We start from the raw sequence: 17,845 nt of genomic DNA, 5'->3' as shown, positions 1-17,845 counted from the left end.
TGTCAACGCCCATGTTCAGCGGGGAAGCAATTACAGAAGTCAGACGTTCCACCCTCTGCATCCCACAATGACCTTGGATCCATACTCCCAGAGGGATAAAGAATAGGAAAGCTATCAGGGGAGGGGAGGGGATACAGAGTTCTGGTGGTGGGAATTGTGCGAAGCTGTGCCCTATGACTTTGTCAATGTTTCCTTTTTATAAATAAAAAAATTTTTTAAAAAAGGACAACAGGGCTTCATATACGAGTACATGTTGTACTTACATTGAACTACCTCCAGCTATAAATAAGATCACGTTAACTAGGCATGCTTGCCTTGGAGTCATTATTGTTATTATTGTCATTGATGTTGTTGTTGGATAGGACAGAGAAATTGAGAGAGGAGGGGAGGCAGAGAAGGGAAGAGAAAGATAGACACCTGCAGACCTGCTTCACTGCTTGTGAATCTACCCTCCCCTGCAGGTGGGGAGGGGAAGAGAGTGGGGCTCGAGAGTGGGGCTCGAGAGTGGGGCTCAAATCGAGATTCTTATCCTGGTCCTTGCTCTTCGTGCCATGTGCACTTAACCTGCTGCGCTACCTGCCGACCTCCTGGTGCTGTGGTTTCTTTCACTTTGTCTCTATCTTTAAAAAGTATACAATAGCTATAGCAAGGATCTTCTTTTTAAGAATAGAAGCCAAACCAAGCTAGTATGTGTAGAAACACTAATTCTTAAGTTGAAAACTTGCCATAATTAAATATTTCAGGTTATCCTGTATTTACTTAAAAACATTTAAGCACTATGTACTGGATATGACACCTTGTATGAGGGATGAAGAGATCAATAAAACATTTTTCCTGACCTCAAATAGCTCAGATAATAGCTTGGTGGTCAAGAAAACTAGGGTCAGAAAAGAGGTCCTAATTCCCTGTGCTACTAACTGAATTGCTTAGTAACCGATCTGTGCCTCTTCTCTAACCAGAAATTACAGAAAGATAGCTGTTTGGGGAGGGAAAAGATGAGATCTTGAAGAGCAGAGTACAAGGAAACTGACGCATATTGAAAAAGTTATTCTGGAACCAGGCAGAGGCGCACCTGTTAAGTGCACACACCACAGTGTGCAATGACCCAGGTTCTAGTCCCTGGTCCCCATCCGCAGGGGGAAAACTTCATGAGTGGTGTAGCAGGGCTGCAGGTCTCTCTCTCCCCCCCCCACTCCTCTTCCCTCTCAAATTCTCTGTCTCTATTTATATTTATAATAAATAAATTTAAATAAATTTTAAAAAATGGAGAAATAGTTCTTTTTTTTATTTGCCTCAGGGTTACTGCTGGAGCTCAGTACCTACACCACGAATCTACTGCTCCTAGAGGCTATTTTTTCCCCTTTTTGTTGCCCTTGTTGTTTTTTATCATTGTTGTGGTTATTATTATTGCTGTTATTGATGTCGTTGTTGCTGGATAGGACAGAGAGAAATGGAGAGAGGAGGTTAAGACAGACACCTGCAGACCTGCTTCACCGCTTGTGAAGCAACACCCCCACCCCCAGGTGTGGAGCCAGGGCTCGAACCAGGATCCTTACTCCAGTCCTTGCCCTTCGCGCCATGTGCGCTTAACCCTATGCACTACTGCCCGACCCCCGGAGAAATAGTTATTCTTTTTTTTTTATAAAAAAGAAACAGAAATATGTGGTCCGGGAGTGGCGCAGTGAATAAAGCACTGGACTCTCAGGAGTGAGGTCCTGAGTTCAATTCCCGGCAGCACATGTACCAGAGTGATGTTCCAGGAAGCACAAGGACCAGCATAAGGATCCTGGTTCCAAGTTGGGGCTCCCCACCTGCAGGGGGGCGTCGCTTCACAAGCTGTGAAGCAGGTCTGCAGGTGTCTATCTTAATCTTCTCTCTATCTTCCCCTCCTCTCTCAATTTCTCTCTGTCCTATCCAACAACAACAGCAATAACAACCATAATAATCACAACAAGGGCAAAAAATGGAAAAAGTAACTTCCAGGATCAGTGGATTCGTAGTGTTGGCAACAAGCCCCATGATATCCCTGGAGGCAAAAAAGAAATAGTTCTTCTAACCAGCTTAGAAAATGACTAGGGAAGTAGCACAGGACTTTATGAGTTAAAACTCTGGCAATGCATAGACCAGGGTGATGCTCTAGTTTTCTCCTTAATATGTGACAAAGTTTTTAAAGAAAGAAAGCTAAATTGCCTAGAGACACAGGAATATACTACATTTCAATTTCCATCCTGGCTTACTGAATTTTTCTGCTTTTCTCCAGGCATGAATGTGTGGTTCTGTCTCTTTTTCTTTCTTTGAACCAAGGTTTCCTTAGGGTTGACTTCCACTCTTCTTAATTTGACCAGATCTGTCCTGAATGGTCGAGGCAACTTCATGTCTGCATGTTTACTACATGGCTGTAACATGAGTCAAAACAAACTTCCTAATTTCTTTGTTCCCACTAACATGAACTGAGATTTCAAGATCAGTAACATCCTTCCAATTCCAGTAAATTCAACTCTAATGACAAACTCAAATGACAATATAACAAAGTTCAGCAGCTACAGATATAGAGTATTTCCCATATAGAAAAAGAAATGTGGCAACAATACAGAGGAGGTTATGCACCAAAGCAATAATGTGCCAAAGCAACAGTTAAGTATGTGAAGTTCATCCTGCTCTTCACTTTACTGTTCTTATAGTAGAAACCAGACTTCACCAGGAATGCATGCCTTCCACTACACAAGAACCTTGAACTTTGCATAACAAGAAACTCAACAGATCTGACACACAAACTCATTTACAACAATGAAATTCATCCATCATAATATTCTAATGAGAAAAAAACTGAGCACACATGTTCACAATTATCTTAACAACACTATTGAGGCCCATTACCTTTTTTGCTTACTTGTTAAAGGAGAAACACCACAAAGCAGCTCCACCACTTATAAACACTCTTTTGATGTTCCCATGCCATGTTATTATTATTATTTTTATTATTATTTTTTTTTACCAGAGCACTACTCAGCTCTGACTTATGGTGGTGCAGGGGATTGAACCTGGGACTTTGGAGCCTCAGGCATGAGAGTCTGTTTGCATAACCATTATGCTATCTACCCCCTGCCTGCCACATTATTATTTTTTTTAATTTAATTTTTTTTATTTAAGAAAGGATTAATTAACAAAACCATAGGATAAGAGGGGTACAACACCACACAGTTCCCACCACCCAATCTCCATATCCCACCCCCTCCCCCGATAGCTTTCCCATTCTCTATCCCTCTGGGAGCATGGACCCAGGGTCATTGTGGGTTGCAGAAGGTAGAAGGTCTGGCTTCTGTAATTGCTTCCCCACTGAACATGGGCGTTGACTGGTCGGTCCATACTCCCAGTCTGCCTCTCTCTTTCCCTAGTAGGGTGGGTCTCTGGGGAAGCTAAGCTCCAGGGCACATTGGTGGGGTCTTCAATCACATTATTTTTTATAAACAGAAATTTTAACTAGATAGAGGCAGAGAGAGAAAAAGTGAAAGAGACCAGACCACAGCACTGAAGCTTCCTTCAACATGGTAGCGACCAGACTAGAATCTGGGCCATACACATGGTAAAGCAGTACGCTATGCAAGTGAGCTATTCCACCAGTCCACTGAACTTTTCTTACACTGACGCAGATCATCATTCATGCATTATGAAAAGAGGATTTCACACATCTGGTTCTAATCGGCACTTAGAGCTGTATACTTCACATACTTCACATACACTAAAAGCAAAAGCTTCTATTTGAATTTGCAAAGAATTTTCTGCAGAAATGTCTTTCTAACTCAGATTGTGTGCATACCTTTCTTCTCACTTTAATATTTTCATTTCTTACTACTCATTATAAGCCACTCTTTACTGTCAGCTACTAAACAATGCAATTCCTAGGACAGCAGTAAGATAAAGTCCCTTACTGATCACTGAGAGCAAGTAACAAACACTATTAAAAATGAACTAGAGTAACCAAAAACAGCTTTCCTCTCAAAATGACCAAAAATTTTTGGAAATAAAATAATGATCCCAAGAAAATCAACAACTGGACCTAAAATGTTTCCCAGGACAGACTATATGTTGAATACTTAATTTACATTGTTCTTAAAATAAATACTTCAATCTCTTGATCTAAGTAACCATGGGAACCTATGAAGAGCATATATATATATGTGTTTGTAAGCCTGGGCAAATCATGTCTTTGACAATCAAGGTGCAGCTCCTAAGGGAGGGAAATACTCTACTGTTAGCAAGGCTTGATTAAATACTAAGATTTTCGTCATAGAGGGAAGAAGACTCTTTATCCTGGTAGGAGGCAGAAAATATTAAAGATCTAAGACAGATCAATCAAATGCAATGTATGAACTGGTTTTGATCCTGCTTTTAATTAAAAACAAACCTAAAAGTATAAAATTCTCAAGGAGGGGCTGGGGGATGGTACTCCTGGTTAAGGGCACATGTTACAAAGTTCAAGGGCCTGGATTTGAGCCCCTGACCCCCACCTGCAGGGGGAAAGCTTTGTAAGTGGTGACGCAACGCTACAGGTTTCTTTCAGTCTCTCTCCCTCTATATCTCCCCTCTACCCTCTCGATTTCTGACTGCCTCTATCCAATAAATAAAGATAATAAAATTTACTTTAAAAAAACCTACAAGAAATGAGCTTTATTAAGCAAAATACTATTAAAAATAATAACTAAATTAAATGTGCAGGGAAATTTCAACACTAAAAGGTCATGTAGTTAAGGAGTGTTTTTATTTATTTATTTATTTATTCCCTTTTGTTGCCCTTGTTTTATTGTTGTAGCTATTGTTGTTGATGTCATCGTTGTTGGCTAGGACAGAGAGAAATGGAGAGAGGAGGGGAAGACAGAGAGCGGGAGAGAGAGATAGACACCTGCAGACCTGCTTCACTGCTTGTGAAGCAACTTCCCTGCAAGTGGGGAACCGGGGGCTGGAACCGGGATCCTTGCACTTTGTACCACGTGTGCTTAAACTGCTGCACTACCGCCCGAGTGTTACAGAGTATTTTTATTATTATTATTATTTAAAAAGGGAGACATTAGTAGAACCGTAGGATAGGAGGGGTACAACTCCACACAATTCCCACCACCAGATCTCTATATCCCATCCCCTCCCCTGATAGCTTTCCCATTCTTTATCCCTCTGGGGATAAAGAATGAACCCAAGGTAATTGTGAGTTGCAGAAGGTGGAAGGTCTAGCTTCTGTAATTGCTTCCCTGCTGAACATGGGCGTTGACTGGTCGGTCCATACTCCCAGTATGCCTCTCTCTTTCCGTAGTAGGGTAAGTCTCTGGGGAAGCAGAGCTGTTGAGTATTTTACGGTGCGGTAATCATATTGTGGCTGTTTGGTTGTTCAGAGTTCTTATTTTTCAGTTATGCACATTGAAGTGTTTATGGATGCAGAGATATGGTGGTCTGGAAATTACTTCAAAATAATCTAGTGCAACTATACTACAAATGATGCAAGACTGGTTAAGTAATAGATAAATCTAAGTGATGGGTATATGGCAATTCATTATATTATCCTAGTCATACTAGTGCTACATTAGATCATTTTGGCTAAACTTAGTCTTGATTCCATATAATAAAGTGTCTTGCAAAAAGATAAGATTATTCTACATGTGCTAATATATGTGCATCTCCAAGTATTAAGCAAAATAATAATAATAATAATATGCATGAAAACTAAGTTTCTTCCAACTACTGTATCTATACCCTTGAGCAAGTTAGTTAAGTTTTCTGGGGTTCAGTTTCCTCATCTAGAAAGTGGAAATACTAATGGTACCTAAAGATACTTCAAATAGTGGCTGATACGCAGTAGTGACTCAGCAAACACTCATTAGCACAGTTGTAGAAGTCCAACACCATTGAAACATTCGTCTCAGTGATGGATGATGACTCTATAAAGACAAAGCTTCAGAAATCTTGGCAGTACTAAGTAAGAGAGATCAGGGAGATGATTCTTTAAAAATATGAAAGCTGGGAGTTGGGTGTAGCGCAGTGGGTTAAGCGCTGGTGGTGCAAAGAGCAAAGACCGGCGTCAGGATCCTGATTCGAGCCCCCCCGCTCCCCACCTGCAGGAGGGTCGCTTCACAAGCTGTGAAGCAAGTCTGCATGTGTCTATCCTCTCTCTCACTCTCTATCCACCCCTCCTCTTTAAGTTCACTGTGTCCTATCTGATAAAAAATTGGAAAATTGGCTGCCAGGAGCCATGGAGTCGGAGTGCCAGCACAGAGTTCCAGCAATAACCCTGGAAGCAAAAAAAAAAAAAAAAAAAGGAGGTGGGGGTGGTGTAGTGCAGTGGATAAAGCGTTAGCTTCTGAAACCTGAGGTCCTGAATTGGATTCCTTGAATCACATGGTCCAGAATAATGACTGGCCCTCCTATAAAAAAACAAATGAATCTTTAAAACAGAAAACTGTAGATTCTCTTCTACGTGATCCATACCAGGCCAATTTATTCTGGGAAATCCTCTTAAAATTTCAGGCTTTGAATTGCTAAGCTCTTACATTTAAAGCCGTTCACTTCAATTCAGTGGGATCAGGTGGTAGCACTCCTGATTAAACGCACATGTTCCCATGCCCAAGAACCTAGGTTCAAGCCCCCGTCTTCTCTGCAAGGGAGAAACTTCACAAGCGGTGAAGCAGTGTTGCAAGTATCTCTCTCCCTATCTCACCCCTACCTCAATTTATCCCTGAACTATCAAAAAAAGAGAAAAATTAATTAAATAAAATAAAACCTAAAAGAGAAAAATAAATAATTGGATACATAAATATAATAATTTTAAAATTTTTAAAAAATGAACACGGACTGGTGAGATAGCTTAATGGTTATGCAAATGCCTTTCATGCCTGAGGCTCTGTTGCGATTCCAGGTTCAATCCTCAGTACCACCATAAGCCAGAGCTGAGCAATGCTCTGGCAAAAAATCAAACACGTAGGCATTGAGACTTTGTTTTTTGTTTGTTTAACCATAGCACTCCTCAATTATGGCTTAATGTGGTGCTGGGGATTGAACCTGAGACTCTGTGCCTCAAGCATGAAAGTCTTTTTACATAACCATTATGCTATATATACATATTATCATGCACAAGGATCTGGACTCAATCCCATGCTCCCCACCTGCAGGGGGTCACTTCACGAGTAATGAAGTAGGTCTGCAGGTATCTTTCTCTCTCCTCTATCTCCCCTCAACTCTCAATTTCTCTCTGTCCTATCAAGTATAAAAGGGGGGGGTGGCTACCCTGAGCAGTGGATCTGGCACCAAGCTCCATGAATGATTCTGGTGGCTTATTTTGCCTTTACAACTGTCATTTAAAACTTTGTTAGTGATTTAATATTGATTTAAAAATTATAAGATAACAGGGATATAATTCCACACCTTTATTACCAGAGTTCTATGTCCCATCCCCCCCTTGGAAACTGCATTAGTTCCTCAAACGTCACAGATATGGGCTTAACTATTATTTTTAAAAATGTTTATTTCATTTATCTATTGGATAGAAATTGAGAGGGGAGGGAGACAGGGAAAGAGCTAGTGAAGCTCTACTTGACCATTCGTGAAGCTTTCCCCCTGCAGGTGGAGAGCAGGGGCTTGAACCTGGGTCCTTATGCATTGCAACGTGAGTGCTTAAGCAGATGCACCATCATTACCTGGCCGCCGGTTTACTATTATTTCTATAACTATCTTCTTCTTCTAGCGTTTGCCAACTATCTATCTATATTCATATATTATCTGTCTACTTTTTCTATGGCTCTGCATTCTCTTCCTTTCTAAGCCACACCTACTTCTGAGTGGTTTTCCTTTTTAGTCCTCTGGTCATCTTCCCCTAACATTTACTCCTCTGGGAATATGGACAACTGTCATTTCTTGACTTATCTTTCTTCTTTACCTCTCTCACCCCCACACTATCACTGACCTAGTTTGCTTCATCAGAAGTATACAGTAGCAACAGGAGATAACAGAAGCAAAGAGGGAGTCGGGCGGTAGTAGCATAGCGGGTTAAGAGCATGTGGCACAAAGCGCAAGGACCGGCATAAGGATCCCAGTTCGAGTCCCCGGCTCCCCACCTGCAGGGGAGTCGCTTCACAGGCGGTGAAGCAGGTCTGCAGGTGTCTGTCTTTCTCTCCCCCTCTCTGTCTTCCCCTCCTCTCTCCATTTCTGTCTGTCCTAACAACAACGACATCAATAACAACAACAATAATAACTACAACAACAATGAAAAACAAGGACAACAAAAGGGATAAATAAAAATATTAAAAAATTATTAAAAAAAAAACAGAAGCAAAGAACAGGGAGCTGTGTTGAGGGCAGCAGTAATATCAAGAATATTGCCATGCTGACAAATTTAAAAGTAAAAGTTAATGTCACTTACACTTTGTGGTAAAGTAGTCTTTACCCCTCCCCTTTTAAAAAAAGACTTATTTATTTATAAGAGAGAGAAATCAGTTTATTACTCTGGTACATAGGATACTGGGGGTTGAGCTTAGAACCTCAGGCTTGACAGGCCAGTGCTTTATCTACTGAACTACTCCTGGACCATACAAAGTAGTTTGTTTTTTTTTTTAATCAAAACCTGTTTTAAGTGAATGGCTTATAATTCAACATTAATTTTTAAAATTATCTTTATTTACTTATTGGATAGAGACAGCCAGAATTTGAGAGAAAAAGGGGAGATAGGGAGAGAGACAGAGAGGCACCTGCAGACCTGCTTCACCACTAATGAAGCTTTCTCCCTGCAGGTGGGAACAGGAGGCTTGAACCTGGGTCCTTGTGCATAGTAACATGTGTGCTCAACCAGGTGCATCACCACCTGGCCCCTAATTAATTTTTGTATTTGATAGTTCTATTCTAAAAACATCTGTCACTACTTCTTGACTTCTGTATTTATAACCAGATCCAACAGAATCAGCCCTTCCAAAGTCCCTGGTATGGTCCTTCTTTCCCATGTCCCCAGTCATCAGCCAATCCAGGTCATTATCTCTCACATGTATTATTTTAATAGCCTCTTAGCTGATCGCCTTACTTCCAACCTCTCCACTTTATCCAGCACACAGAGCTGCCAGACTTCAATTTGCCACTCAGAAACCCACAGTGCCTCCCTACTGTCTCAAACCGAAATTCCTTGGGCAAATGTTCTAAGTAGTTACAAAGTTATAGCACTTTTTTTCTTATAAATAACCTAAATAAGCATTGTTTTTGGTTTGTTTTCCTTCTTTTTTAAATTGTTTTATTATCTTTATTTACTGGATACAGACAGCCACAAATCAAGAGGGAAGGGGGGTGATAGAGAGGGAGAGAGACAGAGACAGCACTGCTTCACCATTCACAAAACTTTCCCCCTGCAGGTGGGGACCAAGGGCTGGAACCTGGGTCCTTGCTCATTGTAATACGTGTGCTCAACCAGGTGTGCCACCATCCAACCACTGTCTGTTTTCTTAATGAACTTAACTATTATTATTACTTTTTTTTAATCTGGCTCATGATGGTGCAGGAGATTGAACCTGGGACTTTGGAGCCTCAGGCATGACTGACTCTCTTTTGGCATAACCATTATGCTATCTACCCCTGCACTCTCCCTTGTTGGTTAATAGCACATAGTACTTTCCTGCAAGGATTGGCTCGAAGATCCGGGTTTGGGCTCCCTACCCTACCCCTGCTCTCCACCTGTAGGGAGTACGCTCCACAAGCAGTGAAGCAGGTCTGCTATCTTTCTCTCTCCCTTTTTTGTTTTTTTGCCTCCAGGGTTTATCCCTGGGGTTCTACGAATCCACTGCTCCTGGAGGCCATTTTTTCCATTTTATTGGATAGGACAGAGAGAAATTGAGAGCAGAAGCAGACAGACACACAGAGAGAAAGGCAGACACCTGAAGACCTGCTTCACCACTGCAGGGTGGGGGGGCCTTGAACCCAGATCCTTCACGGGCCCTTGCATTTAGTACTGTGTGACTTAACCAAGTGCGGCACTGCCCATCCCTAATCTCTCTCTCTAGCTCATAGTGCTGGGACCAAGATCCAGTAACAACCCCGGAGACAATTAAAAAAAAAATAAGAGGATAGTATCAGTTTTATAAATAAATTGCTTTATCAACTGGTCTTTAATGAGAAAACACTTGCACAACATTACTATAGTGATGCACAGTGTAGCAAGAGAAAAAAGTAGAGAATGCTTGTTGATGAGACTGGGGAAAAAATCTTTATAGAGAACAGAGTTGAACTTTTAATGGTGGGATTAATATATTATAAACACATACTGATTTTTAAAATTTATTTATTTTCCCTTTTGTTGCCCTTGTTTTTTATTGTTGTTGTTATTGCTGTCATCGTTGTTGGATAGAACAGAGAAAAATGAAGAGAAGAGTGGAAGACAGGGGGAGAGAAAGATAGACACCTGCAGACCTGCTTCACCGCCTGTGAAGCGACTCCCCTGCAGGTGGGGAGCCAGGGGCTCAAACTGGGATCCTTACTCTGGTCCTCACGCTTTTTAAAATTAAGTTATTTATTTATTTATTTATTTATTTATTTATTTATTTATTTTTGTTGCCCTTGTTGTTTTATTGTTAAAGTTATTGATGTCGGGAGTCGGGCGGTAGCGCAGTGGGTTAAGCGCAGGTGGCGCAAAGCGCAAGGACCGGCGTAAAGATCCGGGTTCCCGCCCCCGGCTCCCCTCCTGCAGGGGAGTCGCTTCACAGGCTTAAATCACAGATATCAGAATAATAGCTAACAATTCCCTAACTGGCATGAAATACTGTACATTTGTTTTGAGCAAAGAATATACAGTGAATTTTAAAAGGCTATGTAAAAACCACATACAGGTATAGTTCACACAGTGGATTTTTCTCACTTCTTTAGATGTGAATTTAATGTTTTAATTAATAAAGTTGGTTTTAAAGCGTATGAGTTTCGTAGTTTGATTTGAATCCAAGCAACAGCACTTATAAGTGACATTAACCAATTTATTTAACATTGGTTATTTAACAGAGACATTAAAATTATCTCTTCATGTAACCCTACCTCCTCTTTAAACACTATTAAGTCAATGTCTAGCACACTACAGAATCATCAGTAAATGTTAGTCATTGTTCATTATTACATGGCCAAGTAGGCAGCAGATCTAGATAAAAGTCCATCTGAGGGAGTCCGCCGGTAGCGCAGCGGGTTAAGCACAGGCGGCGCAAAGCGCAAGGACCAGAGTAAGGATCCCAGTTCGAGCCCCCAGCTCCCCACCTGCAGGGGAGTCACTTCACAAGCGGTGAAGCAGGTCTGCTCCCCCTCTCTGTCTTACCCTCCTCTCTCCATTTCTCTCTGTCCTATCTAACAACGACAACATCAATAACGACAATAATTACAACAATAAAAAACAAGGGGGGGGAGTCGGGCTGTAGCGCAGCGGGTTAAGCGCAGGTGGCGCAAAGCACAGGACTGGCATAAGGACCCCGGTTCGAACCCCGGCTCCCCACCTGCAGGGGAGTCGCTTCACAGGCGGTGAAGCAGGTCTGCAGGTGTCTATCTTTCTCTCCTCCTCTCTGTCTTCCCCTCCCTCTCTCCATTTCTCTCTGTCCTATCCAACAACGACAACAACAATAATAACTACAACAAAAAAACAACAAAGGCAACAAAAGGGAATAAATAAATAAAATAAATATTTAAAAAAAAAAAAAAAAAAAAAAAAAAACAAGGGCAACAAAGGGGAAAGTAAATAAATAATAAAACATTTAAAAAAATCTTTTAAGTCTATCTGATTGCTCTACCAGAGGCAATACATTTGCCCTCACTATTATTGACTACTTCAATCATGAACTACAGATAGAATCAGTCTCAGAGGGGACCTAGTCACATATCCATTGCCATTTTAATCTTGACTCAATCTTCCCCTCTGATGGTTCAACTTGGTGTCTACTACTAAACTAAATATGAGCATACATATGGCACACAGCAAAAAGTCCTTAATATTTGTTAGGTTAACAGGTTAAGAGCTATAGAAATATATAGTCGTCTGGAGACCTGCGGTAGCCCAGTGAGTTAAGCGCACGTGGCGCAAAGTGCAAGGACTGGTGTAAGGATCCCAGTTCGAGCCCCCGGCTCACCACCTGCAGGAGGAGTCCCTTCACAGGTGGTGAAGCAGGTCTGCAGATGTCTGTCTTTCTCTCTCCCTCTCGTGTCTTCCCTTCCTCTCTCCACTTCTCTCTGTCCTGTCCAACAACAACAATAATAACTACAACAATAATAATAAAAAAAAACAAGGGCAACAAAAGGAAATAAATAAAATAATTAAATAATAAAACAAGGGAATAAATAAATATTAAGAAAGAAATATGTAGTTATCCTATATTTTGTCTATTCCTAAAATTAAAAACCATATACATGTATAATAAAATTATTTCTAAACACTGTTCTATAGCTTCAAGTAACCCAAGTTTAAAGTATGCCAGTTAGGAATTAAAGAAAAAAGATCTGATACGTAACTTGGTAACTGTCTTCAAATTCATTCAACTATTTATGTATCTTACTAGCTACCTTTTCTGTTCTTTTTTTAATATTTATTTATTCCCTCTTATCCTTGTTGTATTGTTATTCTCATTGATGTCGTCATTGTTGGCTAGAACAGAGAGAAATGGAGAGATGAGGGGAAGACAGAGAGGGGGAGAGAAAGATAGACACCTGCAGACCTGCTTCACCGCCTGTGAAGCCACTCCCCTGCAGGTGAGGAGCCGGGGGCTGGAACCCGGATCCTTGAGCCGGTCCTTGCGCTTTGCACCATGTGCGCGCTTAAACTGCTGCACTACCGCCCGACTCTCCAATCTTTCTGATCTTGATGTCTCTTACCTATCAATAATTCTTGGGTCAAAAAAAGATAATACGTTGATTGAAGGTGAAATATACCTATTTGGGGGAAATGTGGAGATGTACCTGTGTGATAACAATTCTGTAAAACAATCTTTCCCCAATAAAGTAATACTGGAAAGGAAAAAACTATGAAGTCTTTATAGTAGCTATAGTATTAACTGCACACTTATGAGCGCCACAACTTTTCAATATAAAAATCTAATACAGATGTCAAAATACATAAAAATATAATATGATTCGGGAGTCGGGCAGTGGCGCAGCGGGCTAAGCGCATGGACCAGCATAAGGATCCCTGTTTGAGCCCCCAGCTCCCCACCTACAAAGGTGTCGATTTACAAGCGGTGAAGCAGGTCTACAGGTATCTTTCTTTCTCTCCCTGTCTTCCCCTCCTCTCTCCATTTCTCTCTGTCCTATCCAACAACAACAACATCAATAATAATAACTACACCAATAAAACAAGGGCAACAAAAAGAGAATATTTTCTTAAAAAAGCTTTAACTATATATATATATATATATATATATATATATATATATATAATGTGATTCAAAAGTTATCCAAAGCTAAACAGGCCTACTCTTCTGCTTCCACTTCCACATCTGCCCCCCCAAGAAATCAATATATTGATAAATTCATATTTTCTTCGATAGTGCTTTTAAAACTGTAAATACTTTAATTCACATTCCCTTATGCCCTACTGAATCCCACATAAGAAGCTAAAGCCCAGGAAGGCTAGATAATAAGCCAATGGTAACTTAACTTTATAAAACTTAAGATTTATATTTAAGATTTAACTTAACTTTATAAAACTTAAGATTCAGGGCTGGGAACTCTTCATACTTGATGCACCAAAGATCCCAGGTTCAATTCCTAGTACTGTCATAAGCCAGAACTGAGCAGTGATGTGATAAAAATAAGCAAATGAATGAATAAAGTTTTAAGATCTACATTTAATTTCTCACTAACTTATGTCATGAGTTATACACTATGTAGCCTTCTCCCCAATAGTAGCTTAACCATTTCACAAATCTAAGATAAAAATGTCATCTATTCCAGGCTCATCAGCATATGTCAGAACTTGTTCCTAATATAGATTTGGACTTTTGGAGTTGGAAAGAACCTTGGAGATCGTCTATCATTTTACAAAGGGAACTAGTACTACTCAAGGACCTGTCCAAGGTCATAGCTTCTATACAAGAACTCAGGTCCAAGACAGAAAGTTCTTAAGAAGTTTTCAGAGAAAGACACAATATTTAATGGAATACTTTACATCTACTTCTTTAATACAATTTCCCAAATCAAAAGTTTTTGAACTTTAGAAAAAGAAAGTAAAGCAAAAAGTTAAGTCAACTTTTAAAAGTCTACAGCCAAGCAACAGATCCTAGAAATTTAGCAGAAGGTGTATCCTTACAAGAATATCAGGTAGTAACATTTTGTATCAAACCACTCTCCACAGCATATAGCTATGATATAAAATAGGAGGAAAAGATACACACAAATCAAGAGAAGCTATAATCTTCTTTTATTTGTTCTCTATAACAAATTACATAATTACTTACAAGTAGAAAAACTTTCTTTCTTTCTTTTTTTTTTTTTATACCAGAGCACTGCTCAGCTCTGGCTTATGGTAGTGCAGGGGATTGAACCTGGGACTTTAGAGCCTCAGGCATGAGAGTCTCTTTGCATAACCATTATGCTATCTACCCCTGCCCTTAGAAAAACTTTCTAAACATGCACCTTTCAACTAAGAAAGAATTCTAACCACAATATGTATCTGATTATACAAGAGTGGCAGTACATTTTGAAATTTTATTTTGGTCACAGTACTTAATGGAAGCTGGAAATTCTTTTCAGTATTCTTTCACATTTTTTCCCAATTATATAAAAGTCCGGTGATTGGTGGTAGCGCTGCTGGTTAAACACACAGGGACCAGCATAAGGATCGGGGTTCCAGCCCCCGGCTCCCTACCTGCAGGGGGGGGTCACTTCACAAGGGGTGAAGCAGGTCTGTAGGTGTCTACCTTTATCTTCCCCTCTCTGTCTTCCCCTCCTCTCTCCATTTCTTTCTGTCCTATCTAACAACGACAACATCAATAACAACAAGTACTACAACAATGAAAAACAACAAGGGCAACTATACGGAAAAAATATATATATATATATATATATATATATCAGTGATTGATGAAAACCCTCTATCAAATCTTAATAAGAAGGAATACCTTTACTCAAACCTTAACTAAATATTGTCTAGCTATGTTTTTAAGAGTACATAAGAATAAAATATCCCCCAAAGTTAATGCCTGAAAAGTATTCAAAAATAAACAGAAACTTGGTTGCAATGAAAAAGCACACAGTATAAACCATCTTACCTGTAGAAATATGTTTCTTAACTCATGAGGATCACCTCGCTTAGTTGTCTGCACCTATAAGAAAGGAAGAAAGAGTGAGTGAAAGAGAGAGAGAAGGGGAGATAGAAAGAAAGCCAGTTAGTTCTTTACTATAGAGAACACATTATCTCTTGAGCTTAAGAGTTCAAAAGCTAACAATCCATACTCTTTATCATTTATAAGGGCACTTAGTTTAAAACAAACCTAGAACACTAATACTAATAACAACTGTCAAGTTGGAGATCTGTACGTAACAGGGTAGTTAGACAAGTGTGAACAGCCTAAGAAACAGCAAACCGACCAGTCAGATCTCCTCTATACCGGAAAGGAAAGGTGATGTAGATCAACCTTGTACAAGAAGACAGCAACAACCAAAACACCTTCCAATCAACAGACTACAGTGCAACTACAAGAAAATTGAAACACCCAAATAAATCGCATGGCCTAGCAGCCTTTCTTCCCCCTTGCAAAGCAATCTTGAATACAATTATCTCCGTGACCGTCCATTTCTCAGCCCAGCCTAAAATATAAACGCTACTACGTTTCCAAAATACTTTGGACATCCAGCCACCTGCCGTGTCCCTTCCAATCACTGTCCCCTGTCCCACTGACGCCCTAAATTTCCCAGTTACTTAGCCCCCTCCCCCACCGCAATACACAGATGTCTAAGGTATTCCCGGTTTTACATGCTGCTTCCTCCACTCGTTTTCCCATGCCCTCCAAATCCAGACTCCCAATCCCTTGCACCTAGGGCAGTACACTACTCCTTCTTCACTGATCCATTCTCCGCAGCAGTCCCTCAAACTCACAATCCCTTCTTCCTTCCCCTCCCCCAGCCGGGCATCCTTTCCCTCCGGTCCAAGCCCCGCACAGCTCCCCTATCCGTCAACTGGAGCCCCAGGACGTGCTATCTAGGAAGAAGGCAAAGAAGAAAATGGGAAGAGAAGATGGGGCCGCAGAAAGAGCCCCCGGAATGTCGCCTATGCATAAAGGCAGCAGGATAGAGTTGGAGTCACCTTGACCGCCATGCTGTGCTCGGAAGCCGGGGACGAGCAAGTGAGCGAGCGGGGCCGAGCTGTCAGGGCGCGCGCGCGCCGCCTCCCCGGCCGCGCCCGCCCTCCCGTTCACCGGCGCCGCGCGCGTCCCTATGCAAATGAGCTCGGGGCGGCCGGGTGGCCGGGGAGAGGGCCCTGCGCCCAGGCTGGATCAGAAGCTGGACCCCGGGCTTGCGGACCTGCAGCCCGCGAGAGCGGATGCATCTTCCACCGGGAAGACCGCGGTGCCAGCCGTGGAATTCCGACGCGCCGCGTGGTTGCCAACAACTTAGTAGCCGCCAAGAAAGCTCCAGATTTCCTAAGGCCTCTTGGTGGGTGTGGCTTCGGACACTGGCGACACCAGCCAAAGTCGTTCTCCCCTGAGACTTAAAGGAACACTTGGGCCCTAGATTGAGCAAGATTTCGAAGGATCAAAGAACATGTCCCCATTAATAATACTAATAATAAATGAATTAATGACAGCTAGTGACAAATGTCGACAATAAGCAATGCTGAGAACAACTCCTCTGGGGGAAACACGCTCCTAAGTTGGTGTGTGCAGTATATTTTTGCTTCCTGTACTATTATGAAACTATATTCATAGACTCAACCTACGGTCCTAACTAACAGATCCTGTGTGCAAAGAGGTGGGTTGCAATTTTGCTTATGAAATGAAGATCCATTTGTCTTCAAAAGGTTGATACTTCCTGTCCCATCTTGCTCCTACATAGCATTTCCAGTCATACCCAAGAAGTAGTAACTATACATTGAACCAAAAGACTATCTCTTAAACTTAATCTTGCTACATTGAGCCACAGATTCCTGCTGTATTTACTGGACATGTATTCTTGCCAGACATAGTTCTGCTTTCAAAGAAAGAATACACAAGCAGAAAATAGTCCTTACACTTTAAGAATTTAAAGATGGTCACCCACACCCACAACCCCAAATAGGAGCATCATGCAAAGAAGAGTCGTAGCAATGATCTCTGTCTCTCTCCTTATCTGTTTCTCACCCGCTGAGGGGGGAGAGGGAATTGTCCTCAGGGACTGGTGTAATTGTGCAGAGTAGAGCCCCAGTGAAGACCCTGGCAGAAAAGAAGGCATTTCCAAAGTTGAATCTCACAGATTTCCTTTTCTCTGATCTCATTAATCATATTTGTGTTAAGTACTTTAAAATGAGGAAAGAAGACTGGCAAATGGAAAATATTGATTTGAAATGTCACATTGAGTGGGACTGGGTGGTGGCATACCGGATTATGCGCGAGGGCCCGTGTTGGAGATGAAGCAAGTCTGCAGGTGGAGGTCTGTCTGTCTTTCTCCCTCTTTATCTCCCCTTAACTATCAATTTCTCTCTCTACTATCAAGTATAACAGAAAGAAAGGGGGGAGAAAGAGGAAAAAGAGAAAGAATATGCAGTACTAGCCATTCAAAATCTATGCTTGAAAATTGGTTTCATAAAAGATTCACTTATGGAACCGAGTGGTGGTGCACCCCATTAAGTGCACACATTATCAAGTGTGAGGACCTGGACTGGTGTCCTCCATTC

The 17,845-nt window shown here is 41.2% G+C and overlaps 1 protein-coding gene across 2 annotated transcripts in view; it reads right to left on the bottom strand.

The window, feature by feature from the left end:
• Window positions 1-16,662, bottom strand: part of SLC25A12 (solute carrier family 25 member 12) — a 107,479-nt gene extending 90,817 nt beyond the window's left edge. The window contains exons 1-2 of one of the 2 annotated variants that reach the window (XM_007537799.2): window positions 16,280-16,662; window positions 15,246-15,299 (exon numbers count right to left, since the gene is read on the bottom strand). In XM_007537799.2, the coding sequence (XP_007537861.1) occupies window positions 15,246-15,299; window positions 16,280-16,291 (66 nt within the window). In that variant the 5' untranslated portion in view covers window positions 16,292-16,662. Of the gene's footprint in view, window positions 1-15,245; window positions 15,300-15,611; window positions 15,633-16,279 lie in introns of those variants that run through there. The other variant, XM_060177712.1, reaches the window with a different exon arrangement.
• Between the last annotated feature and the right edge of the window lie 1,183 nt (window positions 16,663-17,845).

The sequence above is a fragment of the Erinaceus europaeus genome, chromosome 18 (genome assembly GCF_950295315.1).
Source record: "Erinaceus europaeus chromosome 18, mEriEur2.1, whole genome shotgun sequence".
Classification (NCBI taxonomy): Eukaryota; Metazoa; Chordata; class Mammalia; order Eulipotyphla; family Erinaceidae; genus Erinaceus; species Erinaceus europaeus.
The sequence above is the reverse complement of the archived record's forward strand: the minus strand, read 5'-3'. Positions and strand labels throughout refer to the sequence as shown.